The sequence below is a fragment of the Eumetopias jubatus genome, unplaced genomic scaffold, assembly GCF_037043125.1.
Source record: "Eumetopias jubatus isolate StellerSeaLion01/CBP00866 unplaced genomic scaffold, mEumJub1_p1.0 scaffold_5, whole genome shotgun sequence".
Taxonomy (NCBI): Eukaryota; Metazoa; Chordata; class Mammalia; order Carnivora; family Otariidae; genus Eumetopias; species Eumetopias jubatus.
Genome location: NW_028274811.1, coordinates 32165619 through 32192620, shown reverse-complemented (window position 1 = coordinate 32192620; position 27002 = coordinate 32165619). Strand labels below are relative to the sequence as shown.

Below are 27002 nucleotides of genomic sequence, written 5' to 3'. Positions count from 1 at the left end.
GTCCTCCCCTGAGATTTGCCCCCTTTCCACACTGTGTAGATTCCTCTCAGGGACTATTTCATAACAATGGCAGTTTTTTTCCCTCTGTTACTAAGAGAATGAAAAAAAAAAAGAATAATTATCCTACTTAGAAATATAGTGAGGACTCCGGAGAGAGCACATACCCTCATGCGTGGACAAGCCTAGAGTCTAGGTTGGGAGTGGGACTCCAGATGACACAGGCTTTGCTTTGGGGGTTTCACCTTGGTGTTTACTCAGCCCCAGTCAACCTACCCCTTACCTTCCATTCCAGAAGTCTCTGCCTTTTCCAGTTTTTGTCCTTTTCTAGTTACTCAAACTCCCTTTTCAGTCTACTCCCTTTCAGTCTACTTCGCCCCAAACGGGATCTCTGTGTGCTTCCTGTTACTGTGCACACAGGCCCTGTTGCCAGCAGCACCTGCTTTGTGGCCGTGGGACCGTATAGTAGCCTGAGACCCCGGCCTGAGATGGGCCTGTGCTTGGTGTAATGCTCTGCCCTTTCCATCTTGAAGTTTCTAATAGTTTTTGAACATGGGAACCACACTTCCATTTTGCACTGGCCCTGAAAATTATGTAGCCTGTCCTGAGTGCCGGAGAGGGAGAAGGGCATCTCGTGGGCGGCACTCTCATGGGGCCCATGGCTGGGCTTGGCTGTACACCCTGGGATCAGCTGAACCACCTTCCCCCAGACTGCCCCCCAACACTTGCTCAGCTTTGCTTAGCTGAAATATGATCTCTGACCCTTGGCAGATCACCTACATTGGTCACCCTGACCCAAACCGTTTGGTTTCTGCAAATGTAATCATTTCCATTTCTGTGACCTACCCCCCAGCCCCACCCAAGATTTACAAAGTAGCAGCTGCTGCCATCCCTCTGCACACAGACAGCTGACTTGCCTGCTGATTGTGAACATCCCAGTAATCCAAGTGCTAATGGTATTTACTCAGTCCAGCCAGCTTAGCCCTGAACAAGGTTTAGTCTCATTTATCTCATCGGAGACGAGCCACGTCCTTAATATCCTTCTGTTGACTTTGAGCACACCAGCGTCACGGAGGTCGCTGAGAGGCAAGCCAGGCCCCTGCCCTTTAACACACTCAAATCCCCAACTGTCAGGCTCCCCACCTTCCAGCCAGCAAGAACCACCTTTCCACCCCTCCCCCTACACGGGTTTGTAGGCAGGGAGGCAGATGAGGCCTGCATGTATGTGCCTGGGACATCTGTGTTCTGGAGGATATGGTCTGGGCTCTTTGTAGCAAACGCACCCTAATTGTAATGTTTCCATCACATTGCAGTTGGCTGCATTTTGGCGTTTGTTCCTTAGCTGTTATATCTTTAACACAAGATATTTTTAGCTCTGCCTCATAGGTGAGGCGATAGAAATGAAAGGACTTGCTCAAGGTCATCAGCCCTTGGTCACAGGCTTCCTCCCAAGGGTTCTGCAGGCCCTGGCCCTTGTACATCCCCTAACCTCACTCAGCCGTTTGGGGCATTTCATCCCCCAAAGCACAGAGTAATGAACATTCAGAGCCTAAGGCTAAGCTGCTGGGGGAGGGAGAGGTTCTGAGAGCATGTTGGTACCTGCCCCTCCACAGCGGATTGCTCGAACGCCCAGAGCACCTGTCCCTGCCTGGCTGGACTGAGTGTCATTTGGAAACAAAAGCTCTCCCTTCCTCAGTTTCCCCACCTTCCCTCTGCTGTGTTCCTTAGCCCCTCGGCTGGGCAGAACTGAAAGACGGTTGTCAGAGGGTATTATACAGAACCCCTGAAGTGTATAGGGAGCCCCTGAAGTCTGGCATAGGGCCCAGAGTTACGTGGGCACCTTACCTTCCTTTAAGTTGGTCAGGTGAAAAGGCCCAGGGTTGCTGAGGCCACGCTTGGCCACAGGCCCGTGTTTAGCCGATGGGCCTGCTCTCCTCACCCAGGTTCTTCAGGACTCTGTTGCAGGTGGAAAAGTAGATTTATTGCCTTGTGAAAGTGATTTCAGCAAGTAACAAAGTACTGGGCCTTCACTTTTTCCCTCTGGTTTCTTTCTGTGTGAGTTCTATTCTGTCCTACCTTAATGAGCTTCTCTCTTTGGGGACGGGGAGGGACCCAGCCACTGTCCGTGACTGTAGGTGCTCCTGGCTCATAGCAGCCTATCTTATGGAGAAAAGAGCTGCTTTTTGTCCTGACTCCATTGTAGACTCAGGGTTCTGGTTGCCCAGTCCTGGGTGACCCATGGTGGATCAGCACCCAATCCACAAGCCCTTCTCTTGTGGCTTTGGGAGTTGGGACCCACCCCATCAGGGTCATAAGGAGTGGGAGAGGGAACAGTGTCTCAAAGGAAGGGAGGCAAGAGTGTCCGTACTGAGAGGTGGGACAGGGGATGCCGGGCAGATACAGGCTCACACCCCATAGCCACAGACGACCTGACCTGGGAGTAGTAAGTTGTGCCTGGTTCAGAGTGTTCCACCATCTCATCTCCTGTCCCCAGGGCCACTGTCCTGCTCCTGGGCCCTCTCTGGCTTCTGTGTGGCTTGAAGGAGCTTGTCACCAACTCTTCATTTTACTTTGGGTTTGGTATTTGCTGAGGAAGGAGCAGCAGGGGCAGGTTCTGCTTGCTGGGCAGGGTCTGGGCCCTACATCATCCTTCCTAGGTCCCAGCCAGCAGACCTCTTTGGCACTATCAGCAGCATGGCCTCCTGACCTGCACCTACTTGTCAGCTGTGCCTCTTGGCCCCATTTCCATGACTTTCCTGGGGAGCCGTGTGTTCAGTGGTCTCGCCTCTCCACACACACTCGTGCCCTTCCCTGAGTACCTGCCCCTCCTCCTGTCCACAAGTGTCTTCTTCCGCCTCCTGCAGTGTCCCTTCTCCAGTGCAGCCCTCCTGGCTCTTCCAGCCCAGACCTTCCTGTTTTTTTCTCAGAACCCCCACCGGCCTTAGGTTCAGAGCCACTCGGTCTGGCCTAATGTTCCATATTGTTCATTCCCTCTGTAACTTCTAAGTAAAATCTGGTGGTGTGGTCTCTCTCCTCTGCGTGGATCCTGGCTGGCTGAGCTTCCCCGAAGACCCATCCTGCATGTGGGGCTTCCCTGAGCAGCTGCCTAGCAGCGGCCCATCTCTACAGCTTTCCTAGGACAGACTGCTGTATGGCCCTCTGTCACTTATGTCAGGGTCCCGGGGACAAGAAGTACCCAGGAAGCCATATCTCTTCCTGGCTTTTGGCGTCTTTCCTTTCCTCCCAGTCAGTTTACTCCCTCTTTGGAGGATCCTGAGGATTTGCCTACACAGTATGTGCCCTCCCCTTTAGGCCCTGGTACTTTGTTTCTTGTCGGTGCTTTGGTTCCTTTAGGGGTTTGAGCCTTCTCTCCCCTCCTAACAAGTAAGATGTGGGTGAGCACAGTTCCCCTCTCTCCCAACACTGCCTCCTATTCGTGACAGGGCTGCTCCTCTGGGTGGTGCCCTGATGGGTCCCTGTACCCAGCATGCTCAAGTGGATCTCCTAGGACAGCCCTTGTCTTCTGGGGTTGGCCGGGTGATGATCTCATCTCTAGGTCTTGTTCTCAGCAGATCCATGGACAAGCACAAAGTTCCATGTGCTTTCTTTGGAGGACTTTGTCCCTGCCACTGTGTGGGCCTATGACACATGGTGCTCCCTGTGAGGCTGATGTGATGTTAGGTCTCGCAGCCCTCCTTCCTTGGGAGGCAGCTTTTGACGTTTGTGTGAATTTCTCAGCATGGTCCTCTTTTCCTAGAAAAGACCCTGCCTGTTGCGGGTGAGTGTTCCTCAGGCACATGATGGCAGAGACAGTCCTGATTAGCTCACGCTTTGATGAAGCAGCTGCCTTTCTCAAGTGGGGGAAGCAGGGGGCAGGGGAGAGGCTCAGCTCCCCGGCCCCCCTGCATCGGTGCCCACCTGCCTGTCTGGAGAGGAGCTGTCAGCTTCCCTTCCCCAGAGACCCTGGCCCATCGCCAGGCTGCCCCTGAGACACACCAGTGGAGCTGCGGTGGGACAGGCTAGCACCCACCCTGCACGTCCTTTCTAGCTGGGAGGATGCAGAGGGACCCACGTACCCCCCCCATTTAGAGCAGGAAAACTGGCTCAGCGTGCTGGGTCTTCTTTGAAACTTGAAGCTGGTGCCTGGTAGGATCGGGCCCCATCACCACGCCATCCGGGCCAGCTTGGCCGGATCACCTGCTGTGTGGCAGGCCCTCTCCTGTAAGTGCAGTGTGAACTCTCTTGTTCCCCGCCTCCCACTTCCTCTGGGTCTCAGGCCCTGCCTCACTCTCCACGATGCCGTGAGGGCCCCTTGTCGAGGTTGGGGGTTAGGAGGAACAGGTGCTCTTTGGGTCCCCAGGGAGCTTGTGGCCTTGCTAAGGTGAAGCAGCCAGAGCCAAGAAGAGACTCGGTGCCCTTTGTGGGCTGTCTGGGTGAGTGTGAGAGCCACTCTGTGACCCCTGGTCCGGCCCCTCCCTTTCCTTCTGGCCTCGGGCTTTTCTTCTCTGAGGCCTGCCTCTTAAGTGTCTGGCGAGGGAGCCTTGACCTCCCTTGAAGGCCTAACAGGTCCCTGTGCTTGTCACTTCCTCCCTAATCATAATTTGATCTTGGAAAGCAAGAGGTTCAGACATGTCTCATGCCTGGCACCCTGCCCTGTGGAGGTCTCACTAGCCAGGCCCCTATGCTTCCGTCCAGGAGAGTTGTGCCTGAATGTTTGAACCTCCTCTCTCTTTCTCCAGCCCAGAATGGGGAGAGGAGTTGGAGAGGCAGTTCTAGGTTTTGAGTGTTACGGTGTTGCTGTGTGTTGGTTGGTACAGTCCTGGTTGTGCACTGTGTTGATTCATTCTGGCCCGCTTTTCCCGGGCCGCAGGGCAGAGGCTGTGTGCTGAGCGCTAAGAACATGCTGAGAACACGGGGGCAATCACAGCGGCCACTCTCACAATGGGGAGGCACCTGGGTTGCTCCTGTTTTAAGATCTGCTCAGGTTAAGAGGCTGCCTGGATCTCTTTTGTTCTTGCTGTCTTTTCCCCACAAGCATTGACCACATGTTGTCTGTGTGCTCCCCCAGGTGAGGAAAGAGGAGTGGGTCCCAGCACGTGGCCTGGAGGAGCTCATGCTCAGAGAACAGACCTTTTAGTAATTGCCCCCCAGTGTGTGATTGCCTGGGGTGATGGAAGGAGGAAGACCCAATGTAGGCCTGGGGAGTGTGAAGGAAGGCTTTCGTGGGAGGGACACTGAGTAGCACCTTTAGCATCAAGAGATCTTAAAAGGGTGGAGATGATTTCTCTTCCCCGATCACTCCAGCCCATTGGCTCCTGGGTGGTAGGACAGTGTGAGAGCTGTTGGCCCTGTCATTTTGGCCGTGGGCCTTTGTACCCAGGTGGACGTATAGCCCTTCACCTGTTCGCCCAGCTAAGTTCGAGCTTGTCCCAAGTGGGAACCCTCCCTTGAGCACCTTAATTTTCCCCAGGGAGTGACTGGGACATTCTCATCCCCCTACCCCCCCGGATGCCTGGACTGAGCGCAGTGGCGTGCCCCCAGTGTGGTGAGGAGGGGCAGGGTCATTGCTGTCCTGTGCTTTCCTTCCAGCAACCCAAAGGTCCAAGTAGAGGCCATTGAAGGGGGAGCCCTACAGAAGCTGCTGGTCATCCTGGCTACAGAGCAGCCTCTCCCTGCAAAGAAGAAGGTGTGTATCTGCTCCCTTCCTCCTGTCCAGCTCCTAGTTCATCTGTGGCAAGGGTCCCTTTTCAGGCTGTCCCTGTCACCCTTGGGGACCTGAGTGGTCATCCATCCACTGGCTGGCATAGGGGAAGAGGTCCCACTCACCTCACGCAGCATGGCCACTTGCCGAGGCATCTGGAAGCCTATGTTCAGCTCCCGTAATAGTTTGGGGTACCACCCTCTGGGTTCCTGTGGTGGGACTCTGCCCAGGGGGCAGTGTTGGAGGTGTCTGACCCCTCTTCTGGCTCTCACGGACCTGTGTTCTGGGGTGGAGTTGGACCTGAGGGGGGGCGGGTGGGGCCGGGAAGAATGGAGCATGGGCTGGGGTTGTGGGGTACCTCTGGCTGCCTTTGCTGGGCCCCGGAGCAGGGCCAGCTCCATGTGGCTCCTACCCTCTGCAGGTCCTGTTTGCACTGTGCTCCCTTCTGCGACACTTCCCCTACGCCCAGCAGCAGTTCCTGAAACTGGGGGGGCTGCAGGTCCTGAGGAGCCTGGTGCAGGCGAAGGGCACAGAGGTGCTGGCTGTGCGTGTGGTCACTCTGCTTTATGACCTGGTCACTGAAAAGGTGAGTGCCCAGACCTGTGGTGCCTTCACATCACGTTGCTTTGTTTTGCTTCTGGCCTTTTGACCCTGGCCTCCTCCCACGTCTCTTCCAGCCCGCCTTCCATCCTCCTAACGGTGCTCCCAAGAAAACGTGTCAGACTGTGCTGGGCAGACAGGGAGGCTGTGGGAGCCCCTCCCTGGGGCCCCAAACTCGGAGTTTCTGAGGCCTCGGGGAGGGTGTCCCATGGGAAGTGACGGCTAAACTGAAACCTGAGGGCTGGCGAGGACGGGAAGGGGCAGGGGCGCTGGCGGGGGGGGGGGGGGGCGCAGGGCAGAATGTGCCAGCGTGATGGAGGGCCAGAAATGGCCGGGATTGGCCCTTCATGGAATGACAGGTCATTTGGCTAAAGCCTAGGGTGGGGTGATGGGGAGCAGCTGGGACGGAGCAGCTGTGTCTGGGAGCCCCCAAAGCAGCCGGAACACCAATTAGCCAGAGGCTGGAATGATGCTGAGTCTTTAGATTCTAGAAACGTGATCTTTAGATTTTTAGGTTTAGATTTTGAGATTTAGATCTTAGATCTTTAGAGCCTAGAAACATGGAGGTGCCTCCTCTGGGAGCTTTGGCCCTGGGGAGGGCTCAGAATGGCCGCCCTCCAGGGGCCCGGGGAACCCTGTTGTTGCCACCTGGCAGGAGAGTCCAACCCACTTTGGTCTTTGTGAGCCTGAAAGGTGTCTTAATTAAGAAGAGAGTGCAGCCAGCCGGGTCTGGATTCTGAATGCAGCAGCTTCAGAGAGCGTTAGCAGAGCTTTGTCAGCTGCCTCTCTGGCCACACTCGCCCTAGAACAGCTGACTGCGGATTCGGGGAGCAGGGCTGGGCAGCCGCCGGAACCACCACTGAGTGTCGGAGGCTGAGAGGCCCGGGCCTGCCCGCCTGCCCCTGCCTCAGCCTGAGGGTCAGAGTTGTCTAGAGCTGCTTCTCCGTCTGTTAGTTGCTGTTGTGTGTGCGCTGACTCTCCGGGCCTGCCTTGTCTTCCATTCTCTTTGCCTCTTTCTCCGCCTCTCGCGCTCCCCCCTCCTCTCTCTTCTTCCCCTCTCTCTCTTTCCCTCTTTCTCTCTCTCCAAGCTGCAGAAACCCAGAACAGCAGGCAGCCATGTGGAGCTCACATCCAGTTAATAAGGCCTGTGCACAGTTGACTTCCTGGCAACAGGCCAGCAAGCCTGGAGCAGGACCTGCATGTCGGCTTGGCGTTTCCCAGGAGAAACTGACCTCTCCTCTGGTGAATTCAGTGTCTCTTTGCTGCCCCCAGTCCTGGTGTGGCAGGTGCCACGGCATTGGCGTTATCACCGGAGAGCTACCTGAGTCAGCTGGCCCCCGGAGCTCACCTTGAAACTCGGGGTGCTGTAAACACTGGTGTCTCTCTGCAGAGAGTACAGAGATAACTGTCCTTCTGCAGGCAGGGAGTATGGTGGAGGAGTTTCAGCCAGCCAGTAAGCTTAGGACAGGTGTCAGCCAAACTGTGCTTGAGGCAGCTGGAGCTTCTCTGTTCTTGTCCTTCCTCAGAAAGAGCCCGGGGCTGGGTCCAGAGCTGCATGAGGTGGAGGCCTGCCAGGTTGCCCTTGGAGGTGCCCTACACCTTGAGGGTGTTGTGGGAAAGTAGCAGCTGCATTGCAGAGTTCCCATGGAGAGTGGACCCACCTCTCAGATTGTTGCTTCTACAGAGATGAGATGCTGGCCTCCGGTCATGAGTCCACATCCATTCCTGCCTCCATGGAGCTGAAGGGACACGGGTGACCCCCCCACTGGTTCCTTCCACGAGTGTTGACTGGATGTCTGTCCTGCCCGGTGCTGGTCTAGATCCACCGTCCCTGCCCTCCTGGTGCTTTGGGGCAGACTTTCATCACAGTAGTTCCTGGAGCATGTGGGCTGCAGAGGCTCACAATTGGGAGACTCTGACCTGTTCTGGCAAAGTCAGGGGAGGCAGTGAGATCTGAGGGGTGAGTTAACTGTGGAGTTGGAGTTAGGTGGGAGTGCGCTTCCAAGCTGCACCCTAAAGGCTTTGGGGGACAGTTCGTGTGACAGGTGCACGGGTGAGGGTGTGTGTGGGGACGAGGCCAAGCACAGGTCGGGGTGGACCCTGCAGGGCCTTGAAGTCCTTGGGAAGGGATTGGTTACGAACATCAGAAATGACCAGTTGTGCAGGGTGTGGGGCTGGACAGCGGTCTGCCATCAGCCGGCTGGAGGGGGCAGGTCGGGAGTGGGAGGCAGGGGGCTGACTGGTGCAGTGAGGAGCAGTGGACGTGGGGTAGAGGCCGAGGGCAGTGGGGACTTGGATGTTCCGGAGGTGCAGCTGGGGCACGCGGGGTAGCTTAGGAAAGGACTGTCAGAGCCCTCTCATCCTTTTCTGTGCCAGGATGCTGATCCCTGCCTGTCCCTGCTTCCTCCACCAGCCCCAACAGACCCCAAGGCCATCAGGTGGTGCTCTGTGGCCCCTGCTCTTTGCCTGGGCTTTCCTCTTGTCTTCCCTGTCCTCGGCAGCCTCATTCTCACCTGGAGTAAGGGCAGAGATTCCTCTTTCTCCTTGCAGGTACATTTAGTGCAGCCAGCAAAGCACATCCCCACCCCTGCTCACCCTCCACCTCTGCGTAGCCTTCCCCCGACATTCGAAAGAAGCTGCTCACTCATCAGGTTTCAGGCATGTCTACCTCTGGCAGCCTGGCAGTCATGGCTCCCACCATATTGTGCTGATGGGGCTGGGTTTCTGTACTTGACAGCCACCGGCCAAGCTTGTGACTTTCTGCCCAAACTTGTCTCAACTCCCCAGGCCCTTGGCATGAAGGCCACACACAGCCAGGGCTCTGTGTGCTCTGGGCCTAGCTGGACCCTCACGCCCCACGGACCAGAACAGCCTGACATTCTTCACACGGGAGGTGGTCCTCAGCCTGTTGTTGCGACCCCCCTGTGTGCGGACCCTCCACCCTTGTCCACTTGGACAACTCCCACGCAGCCCTCCAAACTCAGGGAAGTGCCATCCTGCTCTCTGCGCTGGGCCCTCACTCCTCTGAGAGGGTGGATCCAGCGGAGGTGAGGCCAATGTGCTTTGAGGTACAGACGGTGTGACTCTAACTTGATATCCGAGCTCCCGCTGCCAGGGGTGCTGTGTGCTGGGCACTGGCTGTGTGTGGCCCTGAAGGGGTCATGTCACACAGGAGATGACACCGTGCCAGCCCAAGGCCGTCCGGCTATCAGTGGTGGAGCAGGAATTTGAACCCAGACTGTTGGCCCCCACAGTGCACTGCTGAACTAAAGTTTTTGTGCTACTTAGGAATTACTCAGTTAATTAGTATTCTCCTGCTAGACCCTGAGCTCCCTGAGGGCAGGGATCGTGTCTCCATCTTGGTTTCTCTGGCATATTGCAGTTGTTTTTGATGAATGGATGGATGGACAGGCAAATGAACCTCTGGATGGATGGGTGGGGGAGCCCGTGTGAAGTCGTGAATCCAGCTGGCTGTCTCCCTCCCTAGGCCTTTGAGGCCCAGAAGGATGGAGGAAGATGGGTCAGCCACATTGCCTTCCTATCTGAATGGCAGCCCTGACCGCTCTGTGTCTTCTGTCCCCCAACCCCACCCCTGGTGCCTGGACGTGCGGATGGCAGATGTTTGCTGAGGAGGAGGCCGAGCTGACCTGGGAGACGTCCCCAGAGAAGCTGCAGCAGTATCGCCAGGTGCACCTCCTGCCGGGCCTGCGGGAGCAGGGCTGGTGCGAGATCACCGCCCACCTCCTGGCCCTCCCTGAGCACGATGCCCGAGAAAAGGTGCTGCAGACGCTGGGTGCCCTCCTGGCCACCTGCCGGGACCGCTACCGTCAGGACCCCCAGCTCAGCAGCACGCTGGTCAGCCTGCAGGCTGAGTACCAGGCTCTGGCCGCCCTGGAGCTCCAAGACGGTGAGGATGAGGGCTACTTCCGGGAACTGCTGGGCTCCATCAACAGCTTGCTGAAGGAGTTAAGATGAAGCTGCTCCCCAACACTGGGACTGGACTGGGACTTTAGTGAGCTGACGGGCACCAGCTTGGCTGGGCTCTTGAGGGGACACCAGCCAGGAGGGAGGACTTCCCTCCTGGGGCCTGGACATCATCTGGGCAGTGCTGGCTTGGCCATTAAATGGAGGCATGAGGGCCGTTGTCTGTTGTGTGTCTCTGCAGACTGGACACAGTCCTGTGGTTGGGGGACCGTGTATCTAGGAGCCCACAGGTTGGGTAAATAGGCACCTGAGGAGCGCCTGATGACACGGGGGATGATCAGCCCAGGGCATCCAGTAACAGGCCCCATGGGAAGGGTCTGGGCTCAGGAGTTGGAAAACCCTGGCTGGGACCCAGCTCTTCCCCACCCAGTAGCTCTGTGACCTTGGCAAGTCATTTGCCTTCCCCTGAGCCTGTTTTCTCAACTGTCACAGGGGAGTGCCATTAAGTGTGAGAAAACATGCATAAAGCACTGCAGCAGGGTCGGGCACCCATGCTTGTTCCTTCCCCCACCTGGCTCTGATGGAAGGTCCGGGGGATCATCTCACTGCCCCCCTGTGCCCCGGACATAGCTTTGAGGCCCCTGGCTGTGTGTCAGCCCCAGCAGCTTACAGGCTGGGACCAGGGTGCTGGAAGGACTGGGGTTGGCCTGTGACACTCCGGAGGACCCTTGGGTGTGGGCCTCGCTCTTGGAGACGTGTGATCTCCCTGAAACTGGAAGAAGGCCCGCCTGACAGGGCCCTCTGTGCCCTCGCCCCTCCCCCGTGTCAGCCAAGGTGCACTGCGGGGGTGGCCTCGGAGGCGGGGGCAGCCGAGCCCGGCAAGTCTCGGCTCCCACCCCACAGGGCCCGTGTGCCAGGCCCGGAGCCTGCTGCAGGTTGCCACAGCAACCCCAGCCCCGGGCTTTCCTGATTTGGATTCTGGTGCGTTTGTTTTTCAGCCTTTCCCAGTGCATCACAGGCTCACTCCTGCTGCTTAGGCAGCCCCTCCTGGCCTCTGTGTAGAAATCTCCCCTTCCTGGCCTGGCCTGTAGAAAGCTCAGCTTCACAGAGCTCAAGGGGAAACTGAGGCCCATGCAAACAGGGTAGTGGGTGGCTTCCTTCCCCGCAGTCCCTTTGCTTGGCCTCACACTCTCTTAGGCCCACCTCATGCCACAACACACAGGAAGCTCAGGAGAGAGCTGTTGCCTACACACAACCGCCCCCCCCCCCCCACCGCCCCCAGGAAGGCAGGAGGGAAGCAGGAGCCTGTTTTGCCGGGGTAGGAAGCCTCATGGCTCAGGCATCGTGGGGATCATACCCAAAGTCTACCATGTATTGGGTACTTTCTGCATCATTGCCTTTAAAACCTTTAAGTCGCCTCCTGAATATGTTTTACAGATGAGGAAATCATGGCTCAGGGAGGCTGAATGGCCCGTCTGAGGTCACACAGCTTTTGAGTGGCAGAGCTAGGATTTGGTTCCAACATGCTGTGGAAGGCTTGAATATGTGGCTCAGAAGGTGATAGTGCTGAATTTGACAGGCAGGGGTGGGAGGGCCAGGATGGACGGCAGAACAGCTGTTCTGTGGTGAAGCAGGGCAGGGTTCAGAAAGGAGCTCCGGGGGCCTGGCTAGGGCCAAGGTCAAAGGTCCCTTTAAAGATGGTGTCAGCAGACTCTGTGGGTGAATTTGAGAAAGGGGGTGGGTGGGCGATGAGGCTGCCCTGGCACATGCTGGGAACGAGGAAGGCTCCGGGTTGGGGACAAGTCTGGTATGGGCCTTGTCCTGGCAGAGGTGAGCGCTGAAGTTGTGGGAGCAGCTGCACCTTGGAGCGAGGGCTGGTGAGGACCTGCTGAGCTGTGGAGGGGAGCCTTGTGTTGGCCTGGGAGGGTAGCAGCTGGGGCTGGGCTTCCCCAGAGTCCTTGAGTCCTCTTTGACCACAGGATCTGATCTGGGATGGGGGAAGGGGTCCCCATGGAAGGAATAACACTAGTGGGGGCTTAATTGAGGACCCCAGTATCTCTCCACCCTCAGGCATGCTGCACAAAACAGTGTTTAACTATAAAGCCGGGGGCAGGTGGCTTCTGGGTGGCTCAGGTGGTTAAGCGTCTGCCTTTGGCTCAGGTCATGGTCCCGGGGTCCTGGGATCGAGCCCCACATCTCTGGCTCCCTGCTCAGCAGGGAACCTGCTTCTCTCTCCCTCTCCCTTTGCCCCTCCCCCTGCTCATGCTCTCTTGCCCTCTCTCAAATGAATAAATAAAATCACAAAAAAGAAGCTAAAAGGAGACATTGGACCACGAGCTCTTCGTGGGGAGTGGAGATGGGGGCGTGTCAGTAGGACTGCAGTAGCATCTGGGGGCTGTGCTGAGGGAGCTGCACCACCGCCGTGGTGCTGAGCATGCAGGCCGGGTGGTTTGACTGCTACTACCCTCTTCCCCACCCCACATCCACACAGACAAGACATAGGGAAGGGTGACGTTTGGTCTGCACTCCTCTTACTAGCCTCTGACTTTCTGGACCTTGAAGCAAAACCTCCTGGACAAAGGCAGCAGTGTGACCCAGGGCTTGGGCTCAGGCCCAGGCTGCTTGGCTTTGGGTTCTGGTTACACCACCCAGTTTCTCACTGATGATCTGCATGAAGTGAAAGGAGACTTTCTCTGTCCTCCCTTTGGATGCCATCCTGGAAACCGTGGCCAAGAAGTAGGACCCGGGCTCAGGCAGAAAGTGGTAATGGGGGTTGTAGCCACCAGAACTCAGGGTGATGTGACTTCTTCCTGCCAGGCCCTGGAGGCTACTGTCCACTTCTCCCACCTTGTCATGCGCTGGGGCCTTAGGGCAAGGACAGGACAGAGACCTCTGACTGGCTGACCCCTGTGCGCCCTGGATGATGATTGCTTCCCTGCACCTCAGCAAGGCTGAATGAGGCCCTGTCTGCGGGAGGATGACAGGGATGGGAAGTGGTCATCTGCCGTCCCCACCCCACCCCTCAGCCGACTTGGTTTTCATTAATTCACTTGTTTGTTTGTTCTCTCATTCAGGTTGTGTTCGTAGAGCACTTACCCGGTTAGGTCCCGGGGCTCTGAGGTTGGTAAGTCGCAAGCCCTGCTGTCAGGGAGCTCACGCTCTGGTGGGGGAGGCCTCGGTCAGTCGGGGCTGAGGGGGTGGTCAGAGGAGGCCAGTGACAGCCGAGCTGAGACCTGAAGGACACATGGAGAACAAGCCAGCTGAGGTAGGGAAAGGGTTTCAGGCCCAAGAAGATAGAGGAGGACCTGTGCTGAGGGAGAGTGGTCTGATGGAGGAACCCACGTGTTCAGTAGAACTGAAAGAAGTGATGGGGTGAGGGGCCAAGGGGCCATATGGAGCCACAGGGGTCGAGGGGACCACTTTGTCTAGCACCTCGTCAGCCTTGCTAAGGAGCATGCCCTTGTCCTGATGGAGGGGAAGCGAGGGTTGGCTTGTGTAGGCACTCCCCTGGCTGCTGCGAAGTCATTTGCTCACTCTTTCATCCTGATTTAGTACAGTTGCATCCACCAGGTCCTGTTCTAGGGCAGGAGGTGGTCAGAAGAACAGTGGCAGGAGTGGCGCACCGGGACAAGTATGTGAATGCTGGGGAAAATAGCATTTAACAGCATTCAAGCAGTGAATGCCAAGGAAAATAAAGTACAAGGGGAGAGAGTGTTAGGGGCTCCCTTTTTGGACCTAGTGGTCAGGGAAGGCTTCTCTGAGGAGATGGGGTGTGAACAGAAGGAGGCAAAGCAGTGAGCCCTTTGGGGGTCTGGGGCGGTGCTTTGTAGACCAGAGAGATAGCAGAGACGGGTGTCGGAGGAAGAGCAAGAGTCCCAGTACAGGGAGAGGAGCGAGCACGGGAGGGCAGATCCTGCTAGCTGTGGCCAGGACTTGAGGTTTCTCTTCGCAGTGGTGCCACTGGAGAGCGAGGGGCCGAGGAGAGGCCTAACAGGACTGACACTTTAACGGGATCGCTCTTGTTGCATGGTGAACACAGGCAGCGCGGGCAGGGACAGCAGCAGGGGGCCCAGCACTGTGTCTGCTGCAGAGCCAGGTGGGAGTTGATGTGGTTTGAGCCGAGGCAACGAGAGAGAAGGTGGTGCAAAGCACTGAGACCCAGATGTGTTCCCAAGGTAGAGCTGAGAGGACGCGCTTGCCGACGGCATGTGGCCGAGAGGAGAGGGGTCAAGGGTGAATGAAGCCTCACTCTGGGGCTGGCTTCCCACTCAGAAGTGGGAACGCAGAAAAGCAGGGGAATACCGGGACCTGGCCCCGTCCGTACGGAGTTGACCATTCAAGCCAGGGACTCCGACTTGGCAGCCAGAGCCAGGCTGCAGCCCAGGGCAGAGGCGGCCTGTGAGGAGCGCGCGCCGTCCAGGTGTCTGAGGTGCTGTGAGCTGCTTGTTCAACACAGCTGCTGTCAAAATCAAATTCCACAAACTTACAATTAGATGACATACTAAGAAAGCAAAAGTAATTTTTAAAAACCAGCAGAAGAACTTCTTGTAAACCAAAACAGAAGAAAAGGAAGTAATAAAGGGCAGAAACCACTGAAACTGAAGACAGCAAAGTTAGAGAAAATCAAGGAAATGAAAAGTGGTTCTTTGAAAAAAGAAGACACAAATTATCCATCTCGGGAATTAAAAGGAGGATATCACTGCAGACCCTGCAAGTATTAAAAGGATAATGAGAGAGCGCTACAAACAACTCTAGGTCCATAAATTGGACAACTCAGAAGAAATGATGGACCAGTTCCTTGAAAATACTGTCTTTCGTTGTATTCGTTTGCCACTGCTGCTCTAATAAGTGACCACAAACTTCATACCTTAAAACAACTCAGGTTTGCTCTACCGTAGTTCTGTAGCTCAGAAGTCAGACACTGTTCTCATGGACCAAAACCCAGAGTCCAGAGTCATCGGCCAGGCTGCATTCCTTCCTCGAGGCACTGGGTAGGATCTGTTGCCTTGCCTTTTCAGCACCTGGAGGCTGCCTGCATTCCTTGGCTTGTGGCCCCATCGTCCATCTTCAAAACCAGCAAAAGCCACTCAGCTTCTCATGTGACATCACTCTGACCTTCTCTTCTGCCTCCCTTTTCCACTTTAAGGCCCCTGTGATTACATCAGGCCCACTGGCATAATGCAGGATTGGTTTAAAACCTTCCCACAATAAATCTTCAGACTCAGTTTCCCTGGCAAATTCTATCAAACAATACCAGTTCTACAGTCTGTTCCTGAAAATAGAAGAATCCACTCCCAAACTCATTCCATAAGGTCAGGGATCACTGGGGAGGGGAGATCTTATAGGCAGCGTTAAGGACTTTAGATTTTCCTAAGGTCCCTACTAAAATCCTCAGTGCAGAACTTGTCAACAGAATATATTAGCAAATCGAATATAGCAGGGGTTTACCCTGGGAATGCAAGGCTAGTTCAGCACAGTTCCCCAGATTAACAGACTAAAGAAGAAAAAGCCACATGTTCATCTCAACAGATGCAGAAAAAAAGTGACAATTCAATATCCACTCATAATAAAAACTCTCAGCAAATTAGGGATAGAAGGGAATTTTGTTAACCTGATGAAAGGAAACCACATAAAAACCTATAACAAACATCAAACTTCATATCAAAGACTGATTTGTTTTTCCCCAAGATTACAAAGAAGGCAAGAATGCCAGTGCCCTCTACTCTCTTTTTCTCTCCTTTTCAATATTTGTACCAGAAGTTCTAGGCACTGCAGTAAGGCAAGAAAATGAATAGGCCTACAGATTGAAAAGGATAAATCAAACCGTCTATATTCATAGATGACACGATTGTCAATGTAGAAAATACCATGGAACGTACAAAAAAATCTAGAACTGACAGCAAGATCACAAGATGTAATGTCCAAAAATCAATTATATTTCTGCATACTGGCAATGAACAACTGGAAATGAGATTTTAAAAACAGTACCACTGGGGCGCCTGTCTGGCTCAGTCCGTGGAGCGTGTGACTCTTCATCTCAGAGTTGTGAGTTTGAGACCCACCTTGGGTGTTGAGATTATGTAGGAATAAATCTATTATTAAAAACAGTAAATAAAAATAAAAATAAAAACAGTACCATTTACAATACCACCGAAACAAACATGTATAAAAGAGGCAAAATATGTGCACAATTGTTATGCTGAAAACTAAAACACTAAATGAAAGAAATAAAAATTATCTAAATATACCTGATCCTTGAACAGTGTGGGGGTTGGTGTGCTGACCCCTGTGCTGTGGAGAATCCGCATGTAACTTTTAACTTCTCAAAAACTTAACTACTAACAGCCTACTGTTGACTGGAAACCTTACCAATGACATACACAGTTGATTTACACATACGTGGTATGTTATATGTATTACAGATTGTATTAGAATAAATGAGAGAAAAAATGTTATTAAGAAAAACCCAAGAAAGAGAAAATACATTTACAGTGCTCTTACATATTTATTGAAAAAAAAATCCACCTCTAAGTAGACCCGTGCAGTTCAAACCCGTGTTCTTCAAGCCTCAACGGTAAATGGATTCATGGGTTGGAAGACGATCCACCCCCCAAAATTGATCTATGGATTCAATTCAATCCCAGCAGGAATTTTTTAGATCTCAAGAGTGTGATGTGAACATTTACGTGGAGTTAGAAAGGAATCGGAATAACTAAAACCGTCTTGAAAAAGAGGGGAAAAAGTTGGAGGACTCACACTAGCTGATTTTAAGACCACAAAGCTATGGTAATCAAGACAGGGTGGCATCGGTCAAAGAACAGATGCAGAGATGGATGAATCACAATAAAGAATTCAGAAATATACCCACACAAGTATAGTTGCTGGATTTTTGAGAGGTCCAAAGGCATTTCAGTGGAGAAACGTTTGTCTTTTTAATAAATGGTGCTGCAACAAGTGGACAGTCATGTTTTTTACAATGAACCTTAACCTATACCTGTCATCTTACTTCACTCAAAGTTTAACCGCCTATCAGTAACAGACCTAAATGAAAAACTATACAACTTCTAGAAGAAAAGAGGAATGAAACCTTGGTGACCTTGAGTTAGGCTAAGATTTCCTAGATATAACTCCACACGTGCAATTCATAAAGTAAAAAATGAATTAAGTGGAAATACATCAAAATTAAAAACCTGTGAAGAAAATTAAGAAAATAGGCTGCCTGGGTGGCTCAGTTGGTTAGGCGACTGCCTTCAGCTCAGGTCATGATCCCAGGGTCCTGGGATCGAGTCCCACATCAGGCTCCCCCTGCTCTGTGGAGAGTCTGCTTCTCCTTCTGCCTCTGCCTGCCACTCCCCCTGCTTGTGCTCTCCCTCTCTCTCTCTGTCAAATAAATAAATAAAATCTTAAAAAAAATTAAGAAAATAAAGACAAGCCACAAACAGGGAAAAAATAAGTGCAAATCACATACCTGAAAAAGGCTTATATCCAGATTATATAAAGAATCCTCAGAACTCATCAATAAAAAAAGTCAACCCGTGGGGCACCTGGGTGGCCTTGGTTAATAAGCGTCTGCCTTCGGCTCAGGTCATGATCCTGGGGTCCTGGGATTGAGCCCGGAGTCCCGCGTCAGGCTCCCTGCTCAACAGGGAGTCTGCTTCTCCTTCTCTCTGCCTCTCCCTGAGCTTGTGCTCTCTCACTCACTCACTCTCTCTCTCAAATAAGTAAAATCTTAAAGTCAACCCAGTTAAAAAAAAAAAAGGCAAGAGATTTCAGAAGACATTACCCCCAGAGAAGCTATACAAGTGACAAGCATGTGAAGAGATGCTCAGCATCATTAGTTGTTAGAGCAATGCAAATTAAAACTACGAGATACCATGACCTATCTATGCAAATGGCTAAAAAAAAAAAAACACAAAACCCTAAGCGCACAAAAAAACCTGACATCACCATGTGCGGGTGAGGATGCAGGGTGATTGGAACTCCTACATTCCCGTTGTGAATGCAAAATAATGCAGCTACTATGGAATGGAGTTTTGTCCTTTCTTATTAAGTTACATACTTATCATATAACTAACATACCAGTCTCATTCCCTGGTATTTACCCAAAATACACATCTAGATTCACACAAAAACTTGTACACAAATGGTTATGTCAACTTTAAAAAACTACAACAAAAACACAACCTAGGAACAATTAAAATGTCCTTCCTCTGGGGGAGATAGACCATGGTCCATGCGCGCAGGGCGGCAGTGCTCCACATCGGGAAGCCGTGAGCTGGTGATCGATGCACACGGCAACAGCCCTGCGTCTGAAGCCCATGACCCTGAGTGGAAGAAGCCAGACTCAAAAGACTACATACTATACGATTCCATTTATGTGACATCCTGGAAAAGGCAAAAGTACAGGGAAAGTGTTTTGCGGGGACCTAAGAGGGGGCCCCTATTACACGGGTAGAACAGGGATCATTGAGGGGTGATGGCTCCATCCTGTGCCTTGATTGAGGTGGTTGTACTGCTCTGTACATGAGTCAAAATCCATAGAATTATACATCAGAAGTGAGTTTTACTGTATGTAAATTCAAAATTTAAAAATGTGAAGGCAATAAACATCCAAAACTCATTGTTTCCTAATTACTTGACATTTGACTATTATGATCTGTGCTCTTGAGATTATAGTTGACCCTCGAAAATTGTGGGTTTGAACTGTGCGGGTCCACTTACGTGCGTTTTTTTTTTTTTTTTAATGCAGTACAGTACTGTACATGTATTTTCTCTCGTGCTTTTCTTAATGTTTTCTCTATAATTTATTGTAATACAGTATATAAGACATAAAACACCCAGGGGCACCTGGGTGGTTCAGTGGGTTAAGCATCCAACTCTCGGTTTCAGCTCAGGTCACACACTCTGAGGGCTCCAAACTCAGCAGGGAGTCTGCTTAAGATTCTCTCTCCTTCCCCCTCTGCCTCTCTACCCAACTCATGCTCTCTCTTTCAAATAAGTAAAATGTAAAAAAAAAAAAAAAAAATACATGTAACACAAAATACATGTTAATCACTTGAGGAACAATAAGGCTTCCAATCAACAGTAGGCTATTAGTACTTAAGTTGGGGGAAGTCAAAATTTATACGGGGACATTCGACTGCACGGGGGTCCATTCCCCATTCCCTGAGTCGTTCAGGAGTCAGCTGTACTTACGTGTGTCTGTCCTATCTGGGTGGTGGAAACACTACATAATGGTGTGCCCCGGCGCTTCTATTCACAACCCCACCTTCAGGACATCACCCTGGTGGCTGGAAATCTGACGTGGGAGTTCTGACATCATGGAATGCAGGAAATGCTACAAATCCAGGCTTAATTTATTGTTGTGTTGACTGTCTAGACTTAACAAAGTGATGAAGAAATGTTAATACTGCCTATTAAAAGTGGGTCATCTATAGATAGCCCCCAAAATGAATGATGTCTCCCAGTATTTGACAGCTGTTATCTGAGTGAGCAAAGAAGTCACTTGTAGATGAACAAGTGCGATTCCAACATATGTTATCTTTGCTTCACTTTCATCTTACTCCTTAAGATCAACAAAATAGCACCCAACTTTGATGTCAGAACTAGACTCATTGGTCAGTTGCAAACATAGGTTGGCCATGGATGCAATTTCAGCAGAAATCAGTGAAAGCCTTTCGTGAGAATCAGTTGACTGTATGAATTTATACTAGAGTACTGCATACCTGGTTAATTGTGAGTTATGTACTACAAATCCTTTGCAGGAGTGCAATGTGTAATAAACAAATGTATGTATGAATATGCAGCCCCTCCCCTCCGCCCCGGGAAGCCGGTTGTTAAGCATTTGGCAGCATACCACGGCTGGGGGGCCATCACAGACCGGGAGGACAGGGCTGAGGTGTGAGGTCTGGTTGCCTCAGCATTAGAGGTCAAGAGGAGAGAGGAGATGAGGGGCAGAGATCAGGGATGGGTGTGGGACACCAGGCGGGGGGGGGCGGGGGGGACGGAGTGGCTCCCAGCATCACGGGCTACTAAAGAGGAGGAATGGACAGAATGGTGTGTTGGGGAGAAGGGCCGGCAGTGGGCCTGAAGGCTCATCTGAGGAGTTCTGTGCAAGGGGGGAGGAGACAGGACTCAGGGGCAGCTCTTTGTATTGTCCTTGGTTTTAAACTTTGGAACCTATGAGAACATGTTTTTTCTGCTGCCAAGAAAGATGGGGGAGGAAGGAGACCCTGGGAGGCAGGAACTAGAAGGGAGCTGTTGAGTACAGCCCTTGAGTAGGCCAGGGGCCTGGAGAGCCCCGAGGACCGGGCACAGGGATGTGGCAGCTGCAGTGGGGAGGAGCTTGAGGCAGCCCCCTGGGAGGAAGGCTGGGGGACAGGCCCCTGCCCTGCCCTCTGCGGCCCAGAAGGGATGGTCATCTGAGGCTTTAGAGAGACCGGGTCTTGAAGCGGGGAACGGGGCTGGGCCCCTTGCCTGTTGTGGGCTCAGGGGACTGGCTTCACCTCTGTGACTCAGTCCCCTCAGCACCTAAGGTCAGAGGGGCAGCAATGGCACCGGTCATCACGGGTTGTTAGGATGAGGTGGGGGGCGGGGCGGGTGAAGGCCTGACAGGCTCTGGGCCGCATGCCCGGTACATGGCCGCTCCATGGCCGCTCCTTCTCTCTTCCTTCGGGTGGAGGTGGGGAGCATTCAGTGGCGAGGGTTAAGGCTGCAGAGGTGAGGTGGGGTCTTTGAGGTGTGTGTCTGGGGACCATCGGGGGCGCTGCTGGGTGGTCAGCAGGGGAAGGAGGAGGGCAGCTGCTGCCGGTGAGCAGAGGGGAGCCAGGCTCTGCAGTGCCCACGTGCAGGTAGTGACCAGGCTGGTGAGGCGGCGTCAGGAAGGGAGCTGGCCGGGCCTCACCTGAGGGAGGTGACACTGAGCGTCATGTCTTCCTTGTCTGAGAAGCATGCTGAGGGCAAACCGTTTTTGTGGCAAAGGAGGGGAGGGAATACCCCCAAGGACAAGGTGCGGTAAGTCTCCCTCATGGTCAGCCCGGCCGTGCAGCTTTAGACCGCGGTCTCTGAGGACGATGGAGGATTTCGGGATTTCTGGGCAGGGCCTCTGGTGCCTCCTCACTTGCCTGCTCTGTGCCTTCCAGTATCTTCTGCCAGATTGGTTTGCATCGATGAACGGTTCAACATTTCTCAAGCACGTGCCAAGCCCTTTGCTGGGCAATAGGGTGAACAAGCCCAACACTGTTCCCCAGCGGAACGCAGGGCGGGCCGCGTGAGGGACACCCCGTGAGGGCGAGCACCGGGCTACTGAGCGCGGTGGCGGAGGGCCGGGCTGAGGCCCAGGGGAGGGAGGGAGGCTGTGGGCCAGTACTTCCCACTGTGGTACAGGAATGATACGCATGAATATTTATTAGAATGTTACTTGAATGTGTACTAGAAGAAATAGAAGGAGCACATGACCATGATTTCGGATATTGCTGAGGAGGATTGAACAAGTTCATCTTTTTCAGTCATGGTATTAACGCTGGGACGACGATATGGCCAAGGATGATCCAGACCCACTCGGGATGGGTCACAGGGAGAGCACAGGGGTGTCCCAGGAACCGCCGCCAGGAGGCAGTTCAGGTGCAGAGGGTCACAGTGCCAGGCCCTGCAGACCCACCTGCCAGCAGGTGGGCGGTCCCAGACAGGGCCTGATGCAGAGACTTGACTCTCTAGGAGGTATTTCCAGAAGATTCCTTTGCTACTAGGTGAGACTGGATAATAGATGCTGGGGGCTGAGGTAGGCCAGTTTCGAAGCTTTGCAGCAGTCAGTCCATGTGAGGGCTGGGGACTTGGCCTCTGCTGATGGCAGATGGCAGGTCAGGTGATGAAACTGGGGGCAGATGTGGATCCGGAGCTCAGGGTGGAAGACAGTTGTGGGGTGAAACCAACTGATGGCAACAGAAGCCATGAGAATGGCCCAAGCGTCCGTGTGGATCCTGAGTCCGCGCCAGGGGAGGGGCTGAGCCAGGGAGGCCAGTGCCTCGTGGACTCAGCCCCGCTGTACGTCCTGGGGCTGCTGCTCACTCCGTGGCCAGGGCCTTGGAAAGTCAGTGAGGAACAAAACAGATCCCCGCCCGCATGGACACATACACTGTGGAGGAAGAGAGGGCAGGGTACAGATTTACCAGGAAGGGGGTTTTGGGTTAGAGAACTTTTGACAGGATACCTGAAGGGGAGACCCTGGGGAGGCACAGGGAGATCTCCGGGGAGAGGCAGCGGGAGCGGCCGGATGGGCGAGAGAGCAGGCCCATCATTGAGAACTTTTACTAGGAGATGGAAGCCTCTGGAAGGATTGAGGTAATAAGAGAATGACACTATCAGACCTGTTTGTCGGGGTTCCGGTGACTGCCACGGGGAGTGGAGTGAGGGCACAGGATGACTGGGAAAGCCTGGTGGGGAGGCCACTGCAGTGGTCGGGGTGCACAGGACTGTGGCGGGGGGAGGGTTGGTGTGACCAACAGTATGGCGGAAGTGATTTATCACTTTTTTTGAGATCAGGTTTTTTTTAAAACAAAAACCATGTAGCTTCCATCTGGTTGCTGTTATCTTTTCTGGCTGCCAGTCCCTCTGGATCATTCCCTCTGGGGGAAGCCAGCTACCATGTTGTGAGCTGCTCTATGGAAAGGCCCATGAGGCACGGAGCCGAAGCCTGCCAAGAGCCACGTGAAGGAGCTCAGAGGCAGATCCCCCCAGCCCATCAAAGCCTCAGACCCTGCAGCCCCATGAGACCCCAAGTCAGAGCCCCCCACTGCGCTGCTCCTGGATTCTTGATCTTCAGAAACTGTAGTTATGAGTGTTTGTTGCTCTAGCTGTTAAGTTTTGGGGCAATCTGTTACACAGAAATAAATTAACACTGCCATGATGTCTTAGACCAGGTAATAATCAACAGGGGCGATGAGTAGTTGGACCCGCCTACATTTTAAGGAAATTGGACAGCTCAAGTTTGAGATGCTGATGAAGACATCCAAGTGGGGAATTCAGGAGGCAGACAGAGTGAAGTTCCGAGAGAAATCAGCATTTGGACGGTATTTAAAGCCAGGAGTCTGGCTAAGATCTGAAGAATGAGCAGAGCCAGAGAGAGCAGAAGCCCAGTTAACAGAGCCCTGGGACCGCACAGCCGGGAAGAGGAGGAGCACACGGTAAGGAGACAGGAGCCTGGAGTCCAGCATTCCCCGAGTGCTGGGGGGGCTCTGGGAAGAAGGCTGGCGCAGGGAAGGAGTGCACACCTGGGCCACCTGTATGGTGAGGCTGCTGAGACGAAGAGCCATGCTACTTGGTGGTGGGGTGGACGGCAGCTGAGTGGCCAGGACACGGCTGACCAAAGTGGAAGTGAGGAAGCGCACACAAGAACTGTACTGGTCTCTTTGGGGCCCTGTGCTTCGGGAGGGGATGTGTGCTGGGGAGGGACATGAGGTTAAGGGGGGGGGCTTTTATATTTAAGGCACAGTTGTAAGCTGGTAGGACGATTCAGAACAGGGGGAGACGCCCTCGGAGACATCATGGATGCCTCCAAGGTTCTGACCTGCACTTGAAGCTCCAACAAGGGAGTTCCCGAGGAGGGTGAGGCCCTCCGGCGGGGCGGCGGGGGGCGGCATGCACTTCTCAGCCTGGAGCCACAGAGAGCGTGTGTTTCCGGCTGGGAGATGCTGTCCCTGGGGCAGAGGGACACGGCGAAGGCTCAGGGCACCACAGATGCTGTGGGCAAATCCCAAGAGATGTTTAATGTAAAACCCGACTCCCCTAGAAGGCAAAGAAAATGACCTTGGCCTCTCAGGCTTGGTTTCATAGTGGACTTTATTGGGAAAAGTTAGTGTAAAAAACATTCAAATTCATAAAATTTAAATAAGACAGTAAAATTATACCTTGTAGCTATAGTAATCACAAATAAGGTAAAGTCTAAAATTATTGCCTAAGCAAACACTATTTTGTCAGGCTTCTGTTGCAAAGCCCAAGGCAGGAAATACTGCAATTATTAGAAGTGAGCCCAAGATGAATTTGCATTTGAAGCTGAGGAAAGGGGAAAAAAGCATGTTCTGATTAGGGCATCACAACATTCTAGCCTGAAAAAAGCAACTTTATTAATGACCAGCAGAGTACATTAGTAATTGTAATTTCGTGTCATAAAGAGTAATCAGTTTTCTTCATGATGTATTGTTTTACTGAACCTCGTGTGGTTTGTCCCTCCAAGACCTTTCTGGCACAGCTTCCTAAGATGCCCAGGTAGCTTCCTCGGGAACATCTTTGGTCATGTGACACCAGCCAAACCCCCAGAACCCAGGGCTGGTGGAAGCCACCTCCCTAGCCAAGGTGGACTCCGATGCCCTCCTCTCAGCCCCTAATGCCACACTGAGAACTCGCTCAAGAGTGTCACTAACAAGTTAATGTGGGTTTCTCTTTGGTTATGGAATTATTTTTATTTTTATTTAAGCTTATAAAAAATATAGCTAGAAATGTGTTCCTGAATTCCAAAAGGATTTTTGACCAATCTAAACACAACTATGTCCTTGCCAAATTCACCACCTGGACAGGTTTAAAATCTGCCTATGTCCCTGTGGAATCTAACATCAGTGTTCTACTTAGCAGATACATTTGGGTGAAGAGCAGTGACCGATCTTTAGAAGCCCCAAGGGGTGGGGGCAGGGCAACCCTAGATGCTGTCCATGGCTTTGAACTCGCTGAGGGCCTGCACGGGGTTCACGTGCTTCTTCTGAGATGCCCGTTTAATCTTGGTCTGTGTCTCATCCTGCTTCTCTCTCTTCACCAACGGCTTTTTCTCAGGTGCCTTCATCTTCCACGACACAGCCGGGAGGTTGAGGGAAGCCATGCCCTGAGACTTCTGATATTTGGTGGAGGCCACGTAGGATGCCTTCACCGTCTGCACCACTGCATTCATCAAGTTCTTGGCGGCCTGGATCAGGGACATGGCGCTGTCCACCTGAGAGGCACAGACAGGGCAGTGAGGACCACAGGGGCCTGAGCAGTAGCTCTCCCAATGGCTACTGACCTTATCCAAGAAAGCTGAAAATGCCTGTTTCAGATACTCAGAAGTAAAAGGAGTACCACCAAAAACACAAGGCACCATCACCTCGCCCGTCCGCACCCCTCCACAAATCTTGATTCAGACTCAAAACCTGGAGGAGGATCTGTGAGTGACCGCGGAGCTATAACCACCAGCAGGGACAAGGTGGCGTCCTAGACAGAAACCCACCGCCTTTGTCATGACCTGGGGGGCCATCAGTATGTCCCACATACCACGGAGTTCTCTGAAAGGAAATCCCCTGAGATGAGCAGAAGCTACAGGGAATCCGTGGAGCCCAGCAGGCCAAGCAAGAAATCCGCTCTCCCCACCCAACGTGGTGAGGGGTCCGGACCGTGGCACAGGAAACGGACCAGGGAAGAGATACCACTTGAGCACTCCGTGAAGGGGGGAGAAGGTCTGACAAAGCCTGGCTGTTATCTTTGTAATTTTTGAACAGGTTCGATTCCTCTCTGGGAGAAAAACAACAAGAAAGATAAAACTACTTTCTCCCAGCGCGAGGCCAGCCCGGCAATGGCCCTGGCGTCACCGCGTACCGCGGTTCATCACAGGGCACGGCTGCCGTGCGGCCTGTGCGCGCTGAGGACGGAGGAGAAACCCGTGGTTTTCCTACAGCGCACTTTCCTGGTTTCAGGGCAGGTAAGGAATGTATGCGGACAAGAGGCTACTTCTGTTTTCGAAAATCACTTCTTTTCATGGATAAAACTTACCCCCGAGACGACGAGCTCCCCACCTAGATTCTGCACCTCAGCCTTGACTTTGCTGCAGATGTTGAGCTGGTGGCAGTAGAGGGCGATCCGCTGCAGGTAGGCCAGCAGGTCCTGCTTGCAGGCTGAGTCTGGGCACTGACAGGGGAGCAGCAGTTCAGCACCCAGCGCCCCAGGCCTGGCCCCAACACAGCCAAGCCCCCGGGCTAGCGGGGCATGCCTCAGTGCCGGCGAAGGGCAAGGGAGGGCGGTTACCAGTTACTGGCGGCACTCCAGCCCTAGGCGGCTCTGCTGGGGCCCATGTCCCTCAAGGAGAGAAAAAGCCTCAGCAAGAGCCTGGTTCTGGAGAAAAGGGAGAGTGCTTTGAGCTACATAACAACCATCCAAGTGCTCTTCTGCTCACAGACACTTTACGTGCTCCTAAACATCACATAAAAGGAGCTGTTCACTGCAAAGATGGAGGATGAGTGAGTAAACCGAAGCAAGGAAAAGAACACCCAGGGACCGTGAGGTCTTGACCAGCCTCAGGGAAACTAAGGGCAGCCCCATTCCTGTCCTGTTGCCGAAGCTGAGGGTGGCTTAGGAAGCTCCCCCGCAACAATGAAATAGAGCACCTCTCTCAAGTGTTTACAGCAAACACTTCCCTCCTGTGGGGGCTGGAGTGCACTGAGTGAGGGTGGTCTAAACAGAGGCCTGTAGAGCATGCTGGAGCTTCCGAATGTTGTGCTAAAAAGCTAGTGAAGAACTACAGAGCCACCTCTGATCTGCGCATTAAGGCTGAGTTGGTTGCCATGTGGCGTGGAAGGCGGGACAGGTGAGGAGAGGCCACCGCAGTCTAGGCCTGGGCTCGGGAGGCCTGGCCTGAGCTGGTGGCTGCAGAGAGGAAAAGACTGGATGGTGTCAAGCTAACTGTGGCCAGCAGGTACACCGGGGCTTCATCCTGGATTGCAAAGAGGGGAGTCAAGAATGACTTCTAAATCTCTGGCTTGAGTGG

The 27002-nt window shown here is 53.3% G+C and overlaps 2 protein-coding genes across 4 annotated transcripts in view; one reads left to right on the top strand and one right to left on the bottom strand.

Moving 5' to 3' along the window:
* Positions 1-10438, top strand: part of SIL1 (SIL1 nucleotide exchange factor) — a 211409-nt gene extending 200971 nt beyond the window's left edge. The window contains exons 8-10 of the mRNA XM_028103714.1: positions 5587-5683; positions 6120-6284; positions 9917-10438. Of these exons, the coding sequence (XP_027959515.1) occupies positions 5587-5683; positions 6120-6284; positions 9917-10273 (619 nt within the window). The 3' untranslated portion in view covers positions 10274-10438. The remainder of the gene's footprint in view (positions 1-5586; positions 5684-6119; positions 6285-9916) is intronic.
* A 13602-nt stretch (positions 10439-24040) lies between these two features.
* The window catches only part of CTNNA1 (catenin alpha 1), a 181170-nt gene continuing 178208 nt past the window's right edge, over positions 24041-27002 (bottom strand). For all 3 annotated transcript variants that reach the window (XM_028103519.2, XM_088023269.1, XM_028103520.2), the window contains 2 exons: positions 26012-26146; positions 24041-25199 (listed from right to left, as the gene is read on the bottom strand). In XM_028103519.2, the coding sequence (XP_027959320.1) occupies positions 24912-25199; positions 26012-26146 (423 nt within the window). In that variant the 3' untranslated portion in view covers positions 24041-24911. The remainder of the gene's footprint in view (positions 25200-26011; positions 26147-27002) is intronic.